Below are 14,128 nucleotides of genomic sequence, written 5' to 3'. Positions count from 1 at the left end.
CCCTAGGACCATTGGGAGGCTTATTAATTATATTCCCATTGTTGTAGATGTAGGTCATCTTTTTTGGAAAGATATTGCAGGGAGGTTATTTAGTACGAAAGAGGATAGAGCCTTATTGATATAATTTACAGAATGCTTTTTGGGTCTCCAGAATGTAGTTAAATTGTGTGTCAAATACATCTTGATTAAGAGATGGGAGTACTTTTTGATGTTATGTATAATTTCTCACAAGGCTGTGAGAACATTAGATTTGTTTCTGTCTTTACGCTGGGGCATTGCCATGTGTGATACTCTGCCCTTCTCTGGAAGTCTGGGAAATGAGAATAAATTTTAGCTTGTATCTTTGAGGTGAAGCCCTGTAGATGGCCTTGTTTTAGTTGTCATTCTCCTGACTAGCAATTATACATCATTGCCTTTGTAAATATAAAGTCAGCTCCCAGCCCAGTGCTGCCCGCCCTCCCCCCCCCCCTTTTTTTTTTTCTGTTTTTCACATGACCCTGGGTCTTTGCCATCAGGTGAAACTCAACACCATGGCTCTGTGCAGAGTTAGAATCATTTAAGGCCTAAGCACTGAGAGCATGTGGCACATTTAATCAAATCAAATGGCTTTGGAATCAAAGCCATTAAAAAACAACAACAACAACAAAAAAACCAAAACCTTTGTCCTTAAAACATCTTTAAAGAAATTACGCTTGTCTGATTTGGGGATTTCACAAATTACTTGCCTTCAGTAGTCATTGTCCAGCATGATCCCACATCTTTTTGGGGCTCATTTAACTCAATGTGCCTGGTCATAGGTGCTTAGCATGGAGTGGTGGATAACCCAAAGTGCCCACCTTCCCAGCAAGGATGTTGTTGCATGTAAACAGCTTAATACAAAGGCAAAGCAGAAATTATGGTGTTAGATATGCCACTGACCAGTGAGCTAGATCCTCCCTTTACCCCCAATTCTTTGCCCCCCACCATTCAAAGTAAAATTTTAGAAGCACAGAAGTTTTTGTTAATACCCTTAACAGCTTTTTAGAAAAAGGAAGCTCTATTGTTTTAGCAGGATGAAACCTTTGTCAGGTATTTTGGAAGAATACTCGGATCATGTAGCCATTTTTGTCTTTATTTTTTTATTTTTATTTTTAAATTTTTTTTTCAACGTTTTTATTTATTTTTGGGACAGAGAGAGACAGAGCATGAACGGGGGAGGGGCAGAGAGAGAGGGAGACACAGAATCGGAAACAGGCTCCAGGCTCCGAGCCATCAGCCCAGAGCCCGACGCGGGGCTCGAACTCACGGACCGCGAGATCGTGACCTGGCTGAAGTCGGACACTTAACCGACTGCGCCACCCAGGCCCCCCTTATTTTTATTTTTAAATATAATATATTGTCAGATTCGTTTCCATACAACACCCAGTGCTCATGCCAGCAAGTGCCCTCCTTCATGACATCACCCACTTTCCCCTCTCCCCTACCCCCCATCCACACTCAGTTTCTTCTCGGTCCTTAAGAGTCTCTTGTGGTTTGCCTCCCTCTCTCTCTGTAACTTTATGTCTTTATTCTTTTTAATAATTTAATTTTTTTATCATGATAGTGTACTCTTTAATCCCCATTCCCCGTCTCTCCCATCCCCCCACCTCCCTCTATTCTGGTAACCATCATTTGTTCTCTGTAGTTAAGAGTCTGTTTCTTGGTTTCTCTCTCTCTTTTCCTTTGTTCATTTGTTTTGCTTCTTAAATTCCACATATGAGTGAAAATCATATGATATTTGTCTTTTTCACGTAGCATTATACTCTCCAGCTCCGTCCGTGTTATTGCAGATGACAAGATTTCATTCTTTTTTATGGCTGAGTAATATTCCTGTGTGTGTGTGTGTGTGTGTGTGTGTGTGTGTGTGTGTGTGTGTATACACACATACATACCACATCTTGGCTGCTTACATAATTTGGCTATTGTAGATTATGCTGCTATAAACATAGGGGTGCATGTATCCCTTTGAATTAGTGTCTTGGTATTTTTTTGGTAAATACCTAGTAGTGTGATTCCTAGATAATAGAGTAGATCTATTTTTAACTTTCGGAAGAACCTCCATTCTGCTCTCCACAGTGGCTGTACCAGTTTGCATTCCCATCAGCAGCATAGGAGAGTTCTTTTCCTCCACATCCTCTCCAACACCTGTTGCGTCTTGTATTTTTTATTTTAGTCATCTGACAGGTGTGAGGTCATAACTATGGTTTTGATTTGTATTTCCCTGATGATGAGCAATGTTGAACATCTTTCGAGTGTCTGTTGGCCACCTGTATGTCTTCTTTGTAATATTTATTCATAGCTTCTGCCCATTTTTTAATTGAATCATTTGGTTTTTGGTGTTGAATTATATCAGTTTTTATATATTTTGCATATTAACCCTTTATCGGATATGTCATTTGTAAATATCTTCTCCCATTAAGTAGGTTGCCTTTTAGTTTTGTTGGTTGTTTCCTTTGCTGTGCAGAAGCTTTTTATTTTGATGTAGTCCCAATGGCTTATTTTAGCTTTTATTTCCCTTGTCTCAGGAGACATATCTAGAAAGAAGTTACTATATCCAATGTCGAGAAATTATTGCTTGTGCTCTCTTATAGGATTTTTATGGTTTCAGGTCACATTTAGGTCTTTAATCCATTTTGAATTTATTTTTGTGTGTGATGTTAGAAAGTGGTCCAATTTCTTTCTTTTGCATGTTGCTGTCCAGTTTTCCCAGCACCATTTGTTGAATAGACTATCTTTTACCCATTGAGTATTCATTCCTCTCTTGTCATTTTTTAATAGTATAATCCTATGATGAGGTATTAAGGGTGTCAACAAAAATAGATTGGTGTTCAGAAATATCAGAGATGTATTTCTGAATGTTATTAAAACAAGGCACTAAAAAGACATTATAGTATCTCTCAAATGTTGGGTATGCATGAAATGGGATACTTCTCAACAGTATAAAAGGATAAATTCTTGATATGTAAGTAGCATAGATTAATCTCCAAAACATGGGCTGAGAGAAGCTAGATATGAAGGAGTACATTCTGTGTGGTTCCTTTTGTGTGAAATTCTAGAATATGCAAAACTAATCTGGCAATAGTAATCAGAATAGGGGTTGCCTCTTGGTGGTGGTGGGGTGTGGGTGGGGGAATTTGTTAGAAAGGGACCTGAAGAACTTCCTGTGATGTTGGAAATGTTCTGCACCTTGGTTTGGGAATTGTTTGCAAGTGTGTTGACATTTGTCAGAACTCAGTGACCTGTACTTGAGATCATTATATTCTATATGAAAGATGTTTTAGATGTGAAATTATGAATGTGTGTATCGTAATCATTAAATGATAAATTGCACATTTTTGAACAATTGCAAATTGAAGAGAAAGTTTTAAACTACATTTCGTGATCAGGAAGGCAGAGGAAGAATTGCTAAGTTTTGAACCTGGGTGGCATGTGAGGGACAAGTCGCTTGGTGGCTGTCCTGCAGCCAGCACTCCCATCGGCAGCGACTCACAGGAATCCTGGCACAACGCGCGCACAGGTCCCCATGAGCTTCATCGAAGTGACAAGCAGATTGAGAACACAAGAGTGTAGTGGTGTTTGAATCTCGTTGGAAGCATAGAATGTGAGGAGATAGCCTTTTTTTGGTGGTGGTGGGGTTTTTTTGAAGATTTTCTGAGAAGAGTGTTAAGAGCCAAAAGATGATGCAAGTACCGCTCGTGGGCGTGGAAAGTCTGAGAGCGCGTGGAGGGAATCCTCCATGGTGTGCGAACTCGTTAGTGAAGGGGAGTCAGGCCAGGGGCGGGGACGTGGTCTTGGCCAAGGCGACGCCAAGGCAAACGCTTAGGAGCTGCGGTGGGAGAGGGTGCGCCCTGTCCCCATCCCCGTCCCTGGCTCCTGTCTGGACTGAGTGGCCCCGGGCCGGGGGAGCTGGAGGCCAGCGCGGGCCCAGAGCAGAGGTTGTAGGCTTGGCCTAGTTGAGATCTGCACGGGAGAGCCAGCAATGTGGATTGGACGCGCCACCTTCTGGTTCAAAGTGATCACCCGTTCTCATGTCCAGCGTATTAAAAGAACAGTGATTTCTGTTTATCTTTATACAACAACAGTGATATGTGTATAGTCATTTTGGAGGTAAAAAGTGCATTTTTAGTTCATGCTAATTCAAATGCTATAATTAACATTACAGTAACGTTCGTCTCTCTCTATTTTCTTCTTAATTTAGGAAATACAACAGCGGCATGGATTAGCCAATTCCATCTCTTCTTACCTTATTAAGCCGGTTCAGCGAATAACAAAGTATCAGCTTCTTTTAAAAGTATGTATGAAGCATCTTCTGCATGCAAAATTTTGTGAATTGCGCATTACTCTTCTGGCGTTTTTCTGTTTATGTAAAGTACCCTGAATTTTTTAAATAACACCAAGACATTTAATTTTTTTAATTCATTGCTATTTATTACCCTGATCAGTTTCTCAGTGTGGCAGGTAAATGAGAGAATATTCCTCGTTATGCACCGGAGCTTTGCTGAGTCTGGTCCGTAACATAAACTGAGGAAGGAAGGCGGGATTGTCAAGCCTGGGTAACGTGGTATCTGTGTCCCAGTGTGGCTTGCTGGCTGTGGACCACGCTCTTTGCTGTGTACTTTGCAGACTTTAGGTTTACCTCATAACACTGCTGGTCTGCGGGTGTAGAAACGAGCCTGTGAGGGTGAGGGCTGTGCCCGGAATCATCGCTGGATCCCTGTTGTCTGGGCTCAGCTCGAGACCCAAATGGGGCTGAAGCCCAGGTAATTTCACCCTCAGGCAGCCTTCTCCCTCTTACGTCTAGTCACATGGCACACACATATTTCTAGAACATGTTGTTCACACAAATCCCGAGTATTTGAGTCAAACTGACCTCTACTTTTTCTTGATTATAAATGATGATAATTAAAGTCATCCTGTAGCTATGTATGGTGGCGGATATTAACTAGACTTCCTGTGATCATTAAGCAGTGTATACAAATATCAGATCCTTATGTTGTGCTCTTAAAACTAGCATAATGTTGCATGTCAATTATACCTCAAAAAAAAAAAAAAAAAACCAGCCACATTTGTAATTTAATGTCTAGTCTTAATTGTAGAACAGTAAAGGAAACTTAGAATTTGTGATGGTTGTCACAGAATGCATTATATAAAAATCAGTGCACATTTTCTTCACTATAAGAATAATAATTTACAACCTCTACCTGATGATGTTTATCCTGCTGTATCCTTGGCTGGAGAATGTTATTAAGCATCAGAACGTACCGACTGTCCACTCCTCTTGCTAACAGTATATTACGCATCTATGTCCCTGGCCTCACACAGCAGTAGGAAGGTGGTATGTAAATTTCCTGGATATAAAAGAAGTTCAGAGATGGAGTAATGAGATCCTGAAACTCTTTGCTAATGAGAAAACTCTAGACACAGAAATGGCTGTAGTATTCTTTTGTGAAAATGGTATCATATGGGATATTTCTATTGGGAAAGCACTCCTGCATTTCTGTATCAGAATCCTATGAAGTGCTTGTATGACCCTCAGCAGAAGTAGGAGGTTGCCACAAACGTGAACTAGAAGTCAGGAGGTTAAGTCGTTCACATTCACATCAGCCCACTGCTTTTTATTTGTGCAAAGGCGGTTTACCTTTTGGTGTCCTCAGCATTTAAGAATCTTGTTTTTAGCATGTGGTTCCACTAAAGCCCTCTTCCTCGGTGACCTCACATCTAGTTAATCACTATTAAAATAGGGCTTTAATTTATAAGCCTCACGTTATTCTTCCCGGGGGTTTTAAGGAGAATAATTATAAGCTCTGTTGAGGTCCCCGACGAATGTTTTTGACAGTGAAGTTAATTTCTCCATATAGCATTTTTAAACACTTTTTTTTTTTGCCAATCTGCTTAGAATAATAGGCAAAAAACATCTGGTCATGAGTAAACATGCTTGTCTGGTGCAAGTTGCTCTAAAACTGTCCACTGTGGGACCAAAGCTGAGTGCAGTGCCCTGTGCCTTTGGTCGGCCACTAGGACACGGAAAGCTGTGATTACTATTACTGACTGATTATAACCATACTGTGGTAAGAAAGAGTCTTGGACCCTGCCAGAATGTGGATTTATTGTCCTTGTTCGCATTCATTTAACAGCAGATGTTCCTCTAAGTAGATCTGAAACATAATCACACTCGGGCAAGTGTGATTAGATCATTCACGCTTTTCCAAACGTCCTGCACACAGAGGGACAGCATTTAACGTAGACACGGCTGCCGCTCGTGTTCTCACTCACGGCCTGGGAGCTCCAGGGTAGATGGGGCTTGGCACTAACAGCACCAAGGAGTTTAGGATCACACTGGGCTGCCGCGGGAGGCATAGCAGTCCTGGCTGGACTCGGCCGTGACCTTCAGATAAAACCAGTAGCCGATTATGCTTTACTGTACTAATCGAGTGTTTCTGTTTGTCATTTTTGAGGCTTGGTAGTTGATCTGTCCACCGGTTTCATCTTAAACGGTGACTGCATCTGGTTTGCTCTGATCTGAAGAAACATCCTGATTTGAGCAGGACAGACCCCTCCATTCGTTGCGTAAAGAGGCAGTAATTGATTTTCTATGCGAATATGTGCCCAGTTGACCACATTCTGCTGTTATCTTGAAAATCGTGGATTTTTCATACTCTTTGCTGCAAAGATCTTGTTGGCAGAGCTTTCGGCGTTTGGCTAGTTGACGGTATTGGTCTTTTACAGGAGCTACTCACTTGCTGTGAGGAAGGAAAAGGGGAGATAAAAGACGGCCTCGAGGTGATGCTTAGTGTGCCAAAGCGGGCCAACGATGCCATGCACCTCAGCATGCTGGAAGGTAATGGGCTCTGCGTGTCCCCAGCGCGTCCGTGCACTTCCTCCTGACACTGGTCTAAGTGGATTTCCCACCCCCTGGAAGTCTTGGCTTTGCGCCTCTATGCTTGGGTGGGAGTTAAGAGTTTAGACGTGAGTACCTTCTTTTTGAGAAGAACTGGTTTCATTGCTTCCCTTAAGAATTACGGAAAGTACTTCGACCTCATTAAAAGCATGTCCTTGACCATTAACCAGAGAGCAGCCTGTCTGCACTTGGAACCCCAGTAGCACCTTGTGTCACTTGCCTTAGGCAGTCTGGTCTCCGCGTGGATGGATGGGTAGGAGGGAGGCAAGATCAGTCCCCTGTGATGATAAAAACCCTTCAAAAAGCTTGTTGTTTCCCCATATCTGTATCCATTGTATCACTTACGAGAGCTTTGAATGTGGTGGCGTGTAACATAATGTACGATGTGGTGAAGAGTCAGATAAATAAAATTAAAAGTTATCGTTGCAAGTGAGATTTCCACGGATGCTTGTGTTTAGAAAGGCTCTTTCTGCATTACAGAGCTTAAATCTTACTATCAGCGTACACAGAATTATTTACGAGAAGTAGTCTTGCCCCAGATGCTTTTTTATTGTTTGTCTCCATCATCGCTAGTATCGAGCAAGGGAACTAGTTGGGGCACGGGTGCAGCTGTTTGCAGCAGAGCCCCAAAAGTCAGAGGCCAGGAGGCTTTTTCTTTCTCTGACGTGAACCCCTGAGCTGGTGTGGCAGCCCTTCACGGCACCATCGAGGACTCGGGCTCCGTTCACTCTCTCCCCTGCTTAAATGCTGTTTGGTTGGCTCGGTTCAGGATGTGTCAAGACCACGTTACCATTCCGTCCAGCAGAGAGAAAGTGAGGAAAGAGGGAGGGCAAGGAGCAGCTAGAAGGGTCGAAACTAGAAGTTGTACACAGGACTCCCAGCGTGGCCTGAGTTGTCCTAGCTGCCGAGGGGCTGGGAGATATCGTGCTTATCTGAGCGGCCACGGGGCTTCTGTCTGTGGAGGAGAAAGGGAGGCCAGTAGTTGAGAGAGGGCTAGCAGCCCCTGCCACAGGTATCAGACCACTTTGCGAAGCCCTGGGAGTTGAAAGTCCACACAGCAGGCCCCTTCCACGAAGGGAGGAGCAGGGGGAAACCCACCCCTGTGGCCAGAGTGTGACACACATGAAGAATTCTGCACTCCAAGAGGGGGAGAACCCAAGGAAGGCCAGACCAGAGCCTTGGGGAAAGGCTCGGCCTGTGGCAGAACGTCCAAGAAGGGTGTTCTAGGCTGAGGAGGCAGAGGATCAGGACGCAGGCTGGGGGTGGGTGACGGCCTGGGGAAGGTCCGGGACCATTCTGGACAGGGGAGGAGGTTCATATGATGGAATGCTGTGAGTAAAGGCTGAAGAGAAGTAGGGAGTTCAACCAAATCTCAAATGGTGTGAGTGCCACCCTAAGATCGAATTGAAAAAATAAAGTCATGAAGAAAAATTGCCTTATTTTTTTGAGTAAGAGCAAATATAGGCAAAGTCATGTTTTAGGAAGAATTCTCCTTTGTCAGACTTTGTCAGGTGGGGTCAGTGCTGGGAAACCGGAGTCGGGGGCCCAGATGGGAAACTAATCTGAGATTTAGTTGATGGGCACTGAACAAATGTTTAAATAGTCACATTGCTGTCTTGTGCATCCTTTTTTATTTTTCTTTCAAATTGAGTGTGCTCCCCTTTCTTTTATGTTGTAGGGTTTGACGAAAATATTGAGTCTCAGGGAGAACTCATCCTGCAGGAATCCTTCCAAGTGTGGGACCCAAAAACCTTAATTCGAAAGGGTCGAGAACGGCATCTCTTCCTTTTTGAAATGTCTTTAGTATTTAGTAAAGAAGTGAAAGATTCCAGTGGGAGAAGCAAGTACCTTTATAAAAGCAAATTGTTTGTAAGTACGGACGTTCAGAATTGTAAATTTTAAGGTAACACACTCGTGACCTTTTTGCAGCTAGAAAAAAATTACTGCTTGTTGCTTTCAGTTTAACCTCCCAAACTCTGCCCCGAGGTGGAAGTCTGAAATTGTAAGGTTTTCATTTTCCACAGGGAAATTTTCCTGCAGTCTCAAGTCCACTAGAGGGAGCGCATGGTTTTAGCTTCGCTGAACTTAGAAAACCTGTTTTTTTCTAAATGCCATAGACTCTTAACGTAGGCCGAGAAAACACCTTTTTAGTGAATTTCAATTTATGTCTTGTGTGCCGTAACTAGCTTCATAAATAAATTAATCATATGAGACTTCGATTAAGTAAGTTCTCATATCATTCTAATTAATTTTTCATTCACAACATTGGCATATACTTAAGCAGTCTTCCTGGTGGGCTTGCTGTAGGCTCTTCGTGATAAGGTGGGATTTTTTTTCCCCCATAAAGATAAAAAGTGTGTGAAAATTAAGTACATTTATGGTTCTTTGCAATAGCAAAGTAGGGTTATTAAAGAAAATACATATAAGCAAAAATAGTTTTAACGATCCACAATCCCATCTGTAGAGAGACAGCTTTCCTGGAGTGCTGGGTCGATACTGTATTACATTTGAATTCTTTTTTAACTTGTGAGTGTGCTTTCTGGCAAAAGAACGTACCTGATGCCTCTTTTCCACAAGGAGCAAAGCCCAAGGAGTCTCTCTGTAAACCACACGTTGACTCTAAGGATGGTCTCAGGCCGTATCACCCACTGGATCTGCTGTATTTCCATGTTCCCTCAGTGGGACTGTCTCAGGGGCTGTTGACACAGAACTGCTGGGCAGGGCCAGGCCGGCGGAGGATGGGACAAAGGATGGAGCAGAGCTCATTGAAAATCACCACCAGAGAAAGAATAGAAAATGCAGTAGAGTTTGGCGTCTTCTTTACACAAGATACGGTGGATCACTTACAAATATCGGCAGATACTTGAACAATGTCCACGTTACACATTTTTATGGCATCTGTAGATTAATCAAGTTCCCAAAGTAATAAAATACTACCAATGTAGAAATCGTCTTAATAATAATCTGGGATTTACAAGTTCAAACTAATGATTTTCATACCATTTTCCTTGGCTTATGTCCTGTTTGAGATTGTCTTCTGGCTCACAGCCCACCTTACATCATTTTAGATCATATTCTAACTGGAAGGAAGACCAGCAACATTGCTGGCTAGTAATTTCACTAGGCTGACTTTAATCTGTCCTCAGAGACCAAGCTAGTCTGTTTTAGAAGCTGATACATCTTCATTTAATTTATCTTTTAAAAGTTAAGGTTCCCTCCGAGGCCACAGTTATGAATCACTTCCTTTGCTGGAGGGAGGAGAATGCACCAGGGGTGAACTTGATTGTGGGGGCGGGACTGAGGATGCTGACCTTCACCTACGCTCTTTCATGTGCACACAGCACAGCGGCATGTGTCACAGAGAGACATTTTGTCTCTTGGCCCTTAAACTTGTTGGTGCAACGCTAAAGGTTAATGCTTTTGACAAACAAATTGGGAAATAACCGTGAAGACATCTCCGCCTTCTGCGAGGCCACTTCGTTCATGCCGAAAACGCATGGCAGGCTCCTCTGCAACTAGGACAGATTCATCTCGTCGTTTACAGGTTGCCAATAGTCAGCTCCTGATTTTCCAGATAACACGATCTTTAGATATTTTGGTTTCCTTCCTCTGTATGTGCTGGTTGACCTACACCAGGATCCCCAGCAGCGGTGCTCAGAGCAAGTGAAAGGGCTGCGACCAATCATGTGTGGCCTGAGAACAAAATTTCCTCGTTTTAACTAAAGATCCAAGGATTACCTGTCAATGGAAACAGACTGTGGTGTTGTAACCTAACGTGACCACAAGTCCCCCAAAACCGTTTTCTTGGTCTTTGTTCTGTGTGCTGCCGGAATTGTTTCTGTCCTCTAACTTTTTAATTACGTTTGTATCCAGACCTCAGAGCTGGGTGTCACAGAGCACGTGGAAGGAGACCCTTGCAAGTTTGCGCTGTGGGTGGGGAGGACACCAGCCTCAGACAATAAAATCGTCCTTAAGGTACGTCTGTGAGGCTCGGGAATGTGCGGTGTGACAAGTTTATGGAGGCTGTGTGTGCTTTTTCTTCCTGTTGTTGAAACATTGGTTTTCATATCATTTTATTTGTTCTTTTTGTGTTCTGTTGGGATCGGCGATTACCACAAAAAGAATAGTAGAATAAGTTCAGTTTGGTGTCATGGGGCGAAACGCCTTGAGCTAAACTTTCGCTTGCCTACCAAGGGTCAAATGGAGAAGGACGTTTTTAAGCTTCTCCCACTCTTGCCGTCTGCAGAAGGGTGAGTGAGTTCCGCAAGAGATGCAGGACGTTGAGATACAAGAGGAAGGAGATGCGGGTCAGCAGGTCCCATTGCACACTTCACTTACTTTCCAAAGGGAAACAGGCACCTGGTGAACTTGTGAAGGCCTTGGGCAGTTTCAAGGCTGAACATGCCAAGAGTCTTCATGGGGTCTCAGGCTCTTTGCTTTCTAAATAGGGAGAAGAGAAAAAGGGGGATAATGATCAGTTACAGGGGTCAATAATGTTAGGATTTAAAGCATTCAAAAACATTAAGGGTGCTTTTTGGGGGGGATGTGTGTGTGTGTATTTGGGGGGGGGAGGAAAATAAAATATGTTTGGGTATTTTATTGGAACTCTGCTTTAATCATACTAGCCTCTCCTAGGAAAGGCACAGGGCTCTAAGGGTATCTTGTGTACTTCCCTCTTTCTGTGTTTGAGAAAATACAGATGGAACGGTCTATCTGGAAAAACCATGGCGATTTCGGAATGTTTTGTGAAAGATGTTGCTGAAGATTTGTAGAATATTGGGAGATGAGCCAAAAGCTTAATAGGACTCTGGTGTGTGAATTGGCATGCCAGTGATCCTGTCTCATACATTCCTTTTAATCTCTCAGCAGTATTTCCAGCAACTATGAGTTACTCATCGATACCTCGCTCTTACAGAATTTGTACTTTGGTGAAAGTATTGTGTTTCTAAGGTCTTTATTCCCATGGAAATGATGGATTGTTTTGCAATGAATATATGATTACCAACCCAGTGTGTTCTTGTTACTATTGGCATAAAGCCCTATAAAGTATAAATTGCACTGATAGCTAAATATTAGATAACTTTCCTAAGGCATAAAATTTTAAAGTATACTCAAAACCACAAAACTTCCAAGTCATAGGAAGCATCTCTCCAGATTAGCTATAGTGATAGATATCAAAGGGTGCATCTAAGAGATAGTGCCAGATGTTTGAGCCAGACAGGGACTACTTTCATGTAGGACATAATAAAACACTCATGATGCAATTCAAGAATAAGGTTTCCTTTAGGCTTTATCAGAGGAGAGTCTTTTAGGGAATTTTGGGTAATATTTTTCTGCTTTCCAAGGAAAGGCTAAAGAAAGTGATGTCCTCATTCATTTTAGAGATTGCTCTGTGGTGATGGAGATGGAAACCGAGGCGGTGATGGAGGAGATGGAGGTGGTGGAGGTGGTGGTGGAGCTGGAAGTGGTGGAGGCAGAGGAGGGGAGGCCTTGGAGGGGGAGGGGGAGGGGGAGGAGGTGGAGATGGAGATGGAGGTGAAGGTGGTGATAGGAGTGGTGGAGGTGGGGATGGAGGTGGTGATGGAGACAGAGATCACATTGGAAGCGATAGAAGCGGTGGTGGAAATGGAGGCGGTGGTGATGGAGGTGATGGCAGAGATCATGGTGGCGGTGGAGATGCCAGCAAAGACGGGGACGATGGTGGAGGAGGAGACGGCGGTGGTGGACGTGGACGTGGAGGCGGTGATGGAGGTGGCGGTGGCGGTGGAGATGCCAGCAAAGACGGGGACGATGGTGGGAGCGGTGGTGGAGAAGGCGGTGGTGGACGTGGAGGCGGTTGTGATGGAGACGGTGGTGGTGGTGGTGGTGGAGGTGGAGGGGGGAGCAGAGGTGGCGGTGGAGAAGATGGCTGCGCTGGTGGAGGTGATGATGGTGGTGGCAGGGGCGCTGGTAGTTGTAACACGAAACGTTGGTCTTTTTTACGTTGTGCCCTGGAAAGGAGAGTCTTCTTTCTAAATCCTTCCTGAAACATGAAAACTACCAAGAGTCTGCATCGGATTGTTCCCATCTCTCAGACCAGTGGGACCTTTTACTTAGTACTTTAGCTGGCTTGCCTTTCTGTTACTATTTCTCAAAACCTGGCACCTTTTTCCCTTGTTTAATTTCTTTAAGGTCAGGAGAATTCCTCTCCATAAATGTAATGATCACCTCACTGTTAAATCATGAGAATTCCATTTATTTCTGAACCATAGTAACAGTTTCCCTCAGTCGTCTCTAAACTCTGCCAAATGTTCTTTCTCAGATGCTTCTCTTTGCTTAACCTGAATGTTTGCATCAGGCATTTAAATGCCAGTAGATCTGTAGTTTTCAGAGTTGTCCACCCTGAGACACTTTGGTTTCCTGCACAGGCTCCCTTAGTCCCTGATCTCCCTGCCTCTGGCCCCAGAAGCACTTGGGTTACTGCCTTCCAGTCTCAGGTCTGGGAATGGGAGCAAGAGGCTCCTTTTTGCCCCCCCGCCCCCCGCCTCCCCGCATTTAGTCCCTTGTTCCTAGCCCTCAGCAACTCTAAAGACACATCCTCCAATGAAAACATTTTATTTAGAAAAAAGAGTCTCAATTTTAATTTCCTTTCCCAACATGGGCTCCGACTTGCTGTTTTTGAAGACAAGGTGCACCATGAGAAAGCACTTGGCCCCTCTCCGCCAGGGGCTCAGCTGCGACCCCTCTGACAACTGTTTCGGTCATTTACAAGGACTTATGCTTATGTCATAGGAAGTTGATGTTTCTTACAAGGAAATGAAAAACTGTTACTAAGGCCCAGAATGTGCAAAAAGAAAAAAAAGAAAAAAAAAAACCTCCTTTGAGGCAAAGTAAAAGAAAAAAGTGTGGGCAAAGTGATGCCATATGTGTTCATTCCACAAATACTGAGTATCCACTGTGTGTCCTGTTTGGAGCACGTTTTCAGAAGTTGTAGTGGAACCGGGGTAAATCTACCGTCTGTAATTGGCAGTAAGGAAACTGGTCCAACCAGTTTCTCTCTGCCCAGGGAGGGGCAGAGAGAGAGGAAGCCACAGAATCTGAAGCAGACTCTAGGCTCTGAGCTGTCAGCACAGAGCCCGACACGGGGCTTGAACCCACGAACTGTGAGATCACGACCTGAGCCAAAGTCGGACACTTAACCGACTGTGCCACCCAGGTGCCCCTTAAAAGGTT

At 43.7% G+C, this 14,128-nt stretch overlaps 1 protein-coding gene and 1 long non-coding RNA gene across 3 annotated transcripts in view; one reads left to right on the top strand and one right to left on the bottom strand.

Annotated features, from left to right (window-relative positions):
• TRIO (trio Rho guanine nucleotide exchange factor) overlaps window positions 1–14,128 on the top strand; it is a 353,374-nt gene that overhangs the window by 249,054 nt on the left and 90,192 nt on the right. For both annotated transcript variants that reach the window (XM_042997460.1, XM_042997467.1), the window contains exons 28-31: window positions 4,217–4,309; window positions 6,745–6,856; window positions 8,595–8,785; window positions 10,790–10,891. In XM_042997460.1, coding sequence (XP_042853394.1) covers window positions 4,217–4,309; window positions 6,745–6,856; window positions 8,595–8,785; window positions 10,790–10,891 — 498 coding nt within the window. The remainder of the gene's footprint in view (window positions 1–4,216; window positions 4,310–6,744; window positions 6,857–8,594; window positions 8,786–10,789; window positions 10,892–14,128) is intronic.
• LOC122241416 lies at window positions 6,106–11,651 on the bottom strand. The gene is made up of 2 exons (XR_006221550.1): window positions 9,473–11,651; window positions 6,106–7,871 (listed from the first exon to the last, which is right to left on the bottom strand). It is a non-coding gene; the product is annotated as an uncharacterized LOC122241416 (long non-coding RNA).

This window comes from Panthera tigris, chromosome A1 (assembly GCF_018350195.1).
Source record: "Panthera tigris isolate Pti1 chromosome A1, P.tigris_Pti1_mat1.1, whole genome shotgun sequence".
NCBI lineage: Eukaryota > Metazoa > Chordata > Mammalia > Carnivora > Felidae > Panthera > Panthera tigris.
This window is presented reverse-complemented; position numbering and strand designations above follow the sequence as displayed.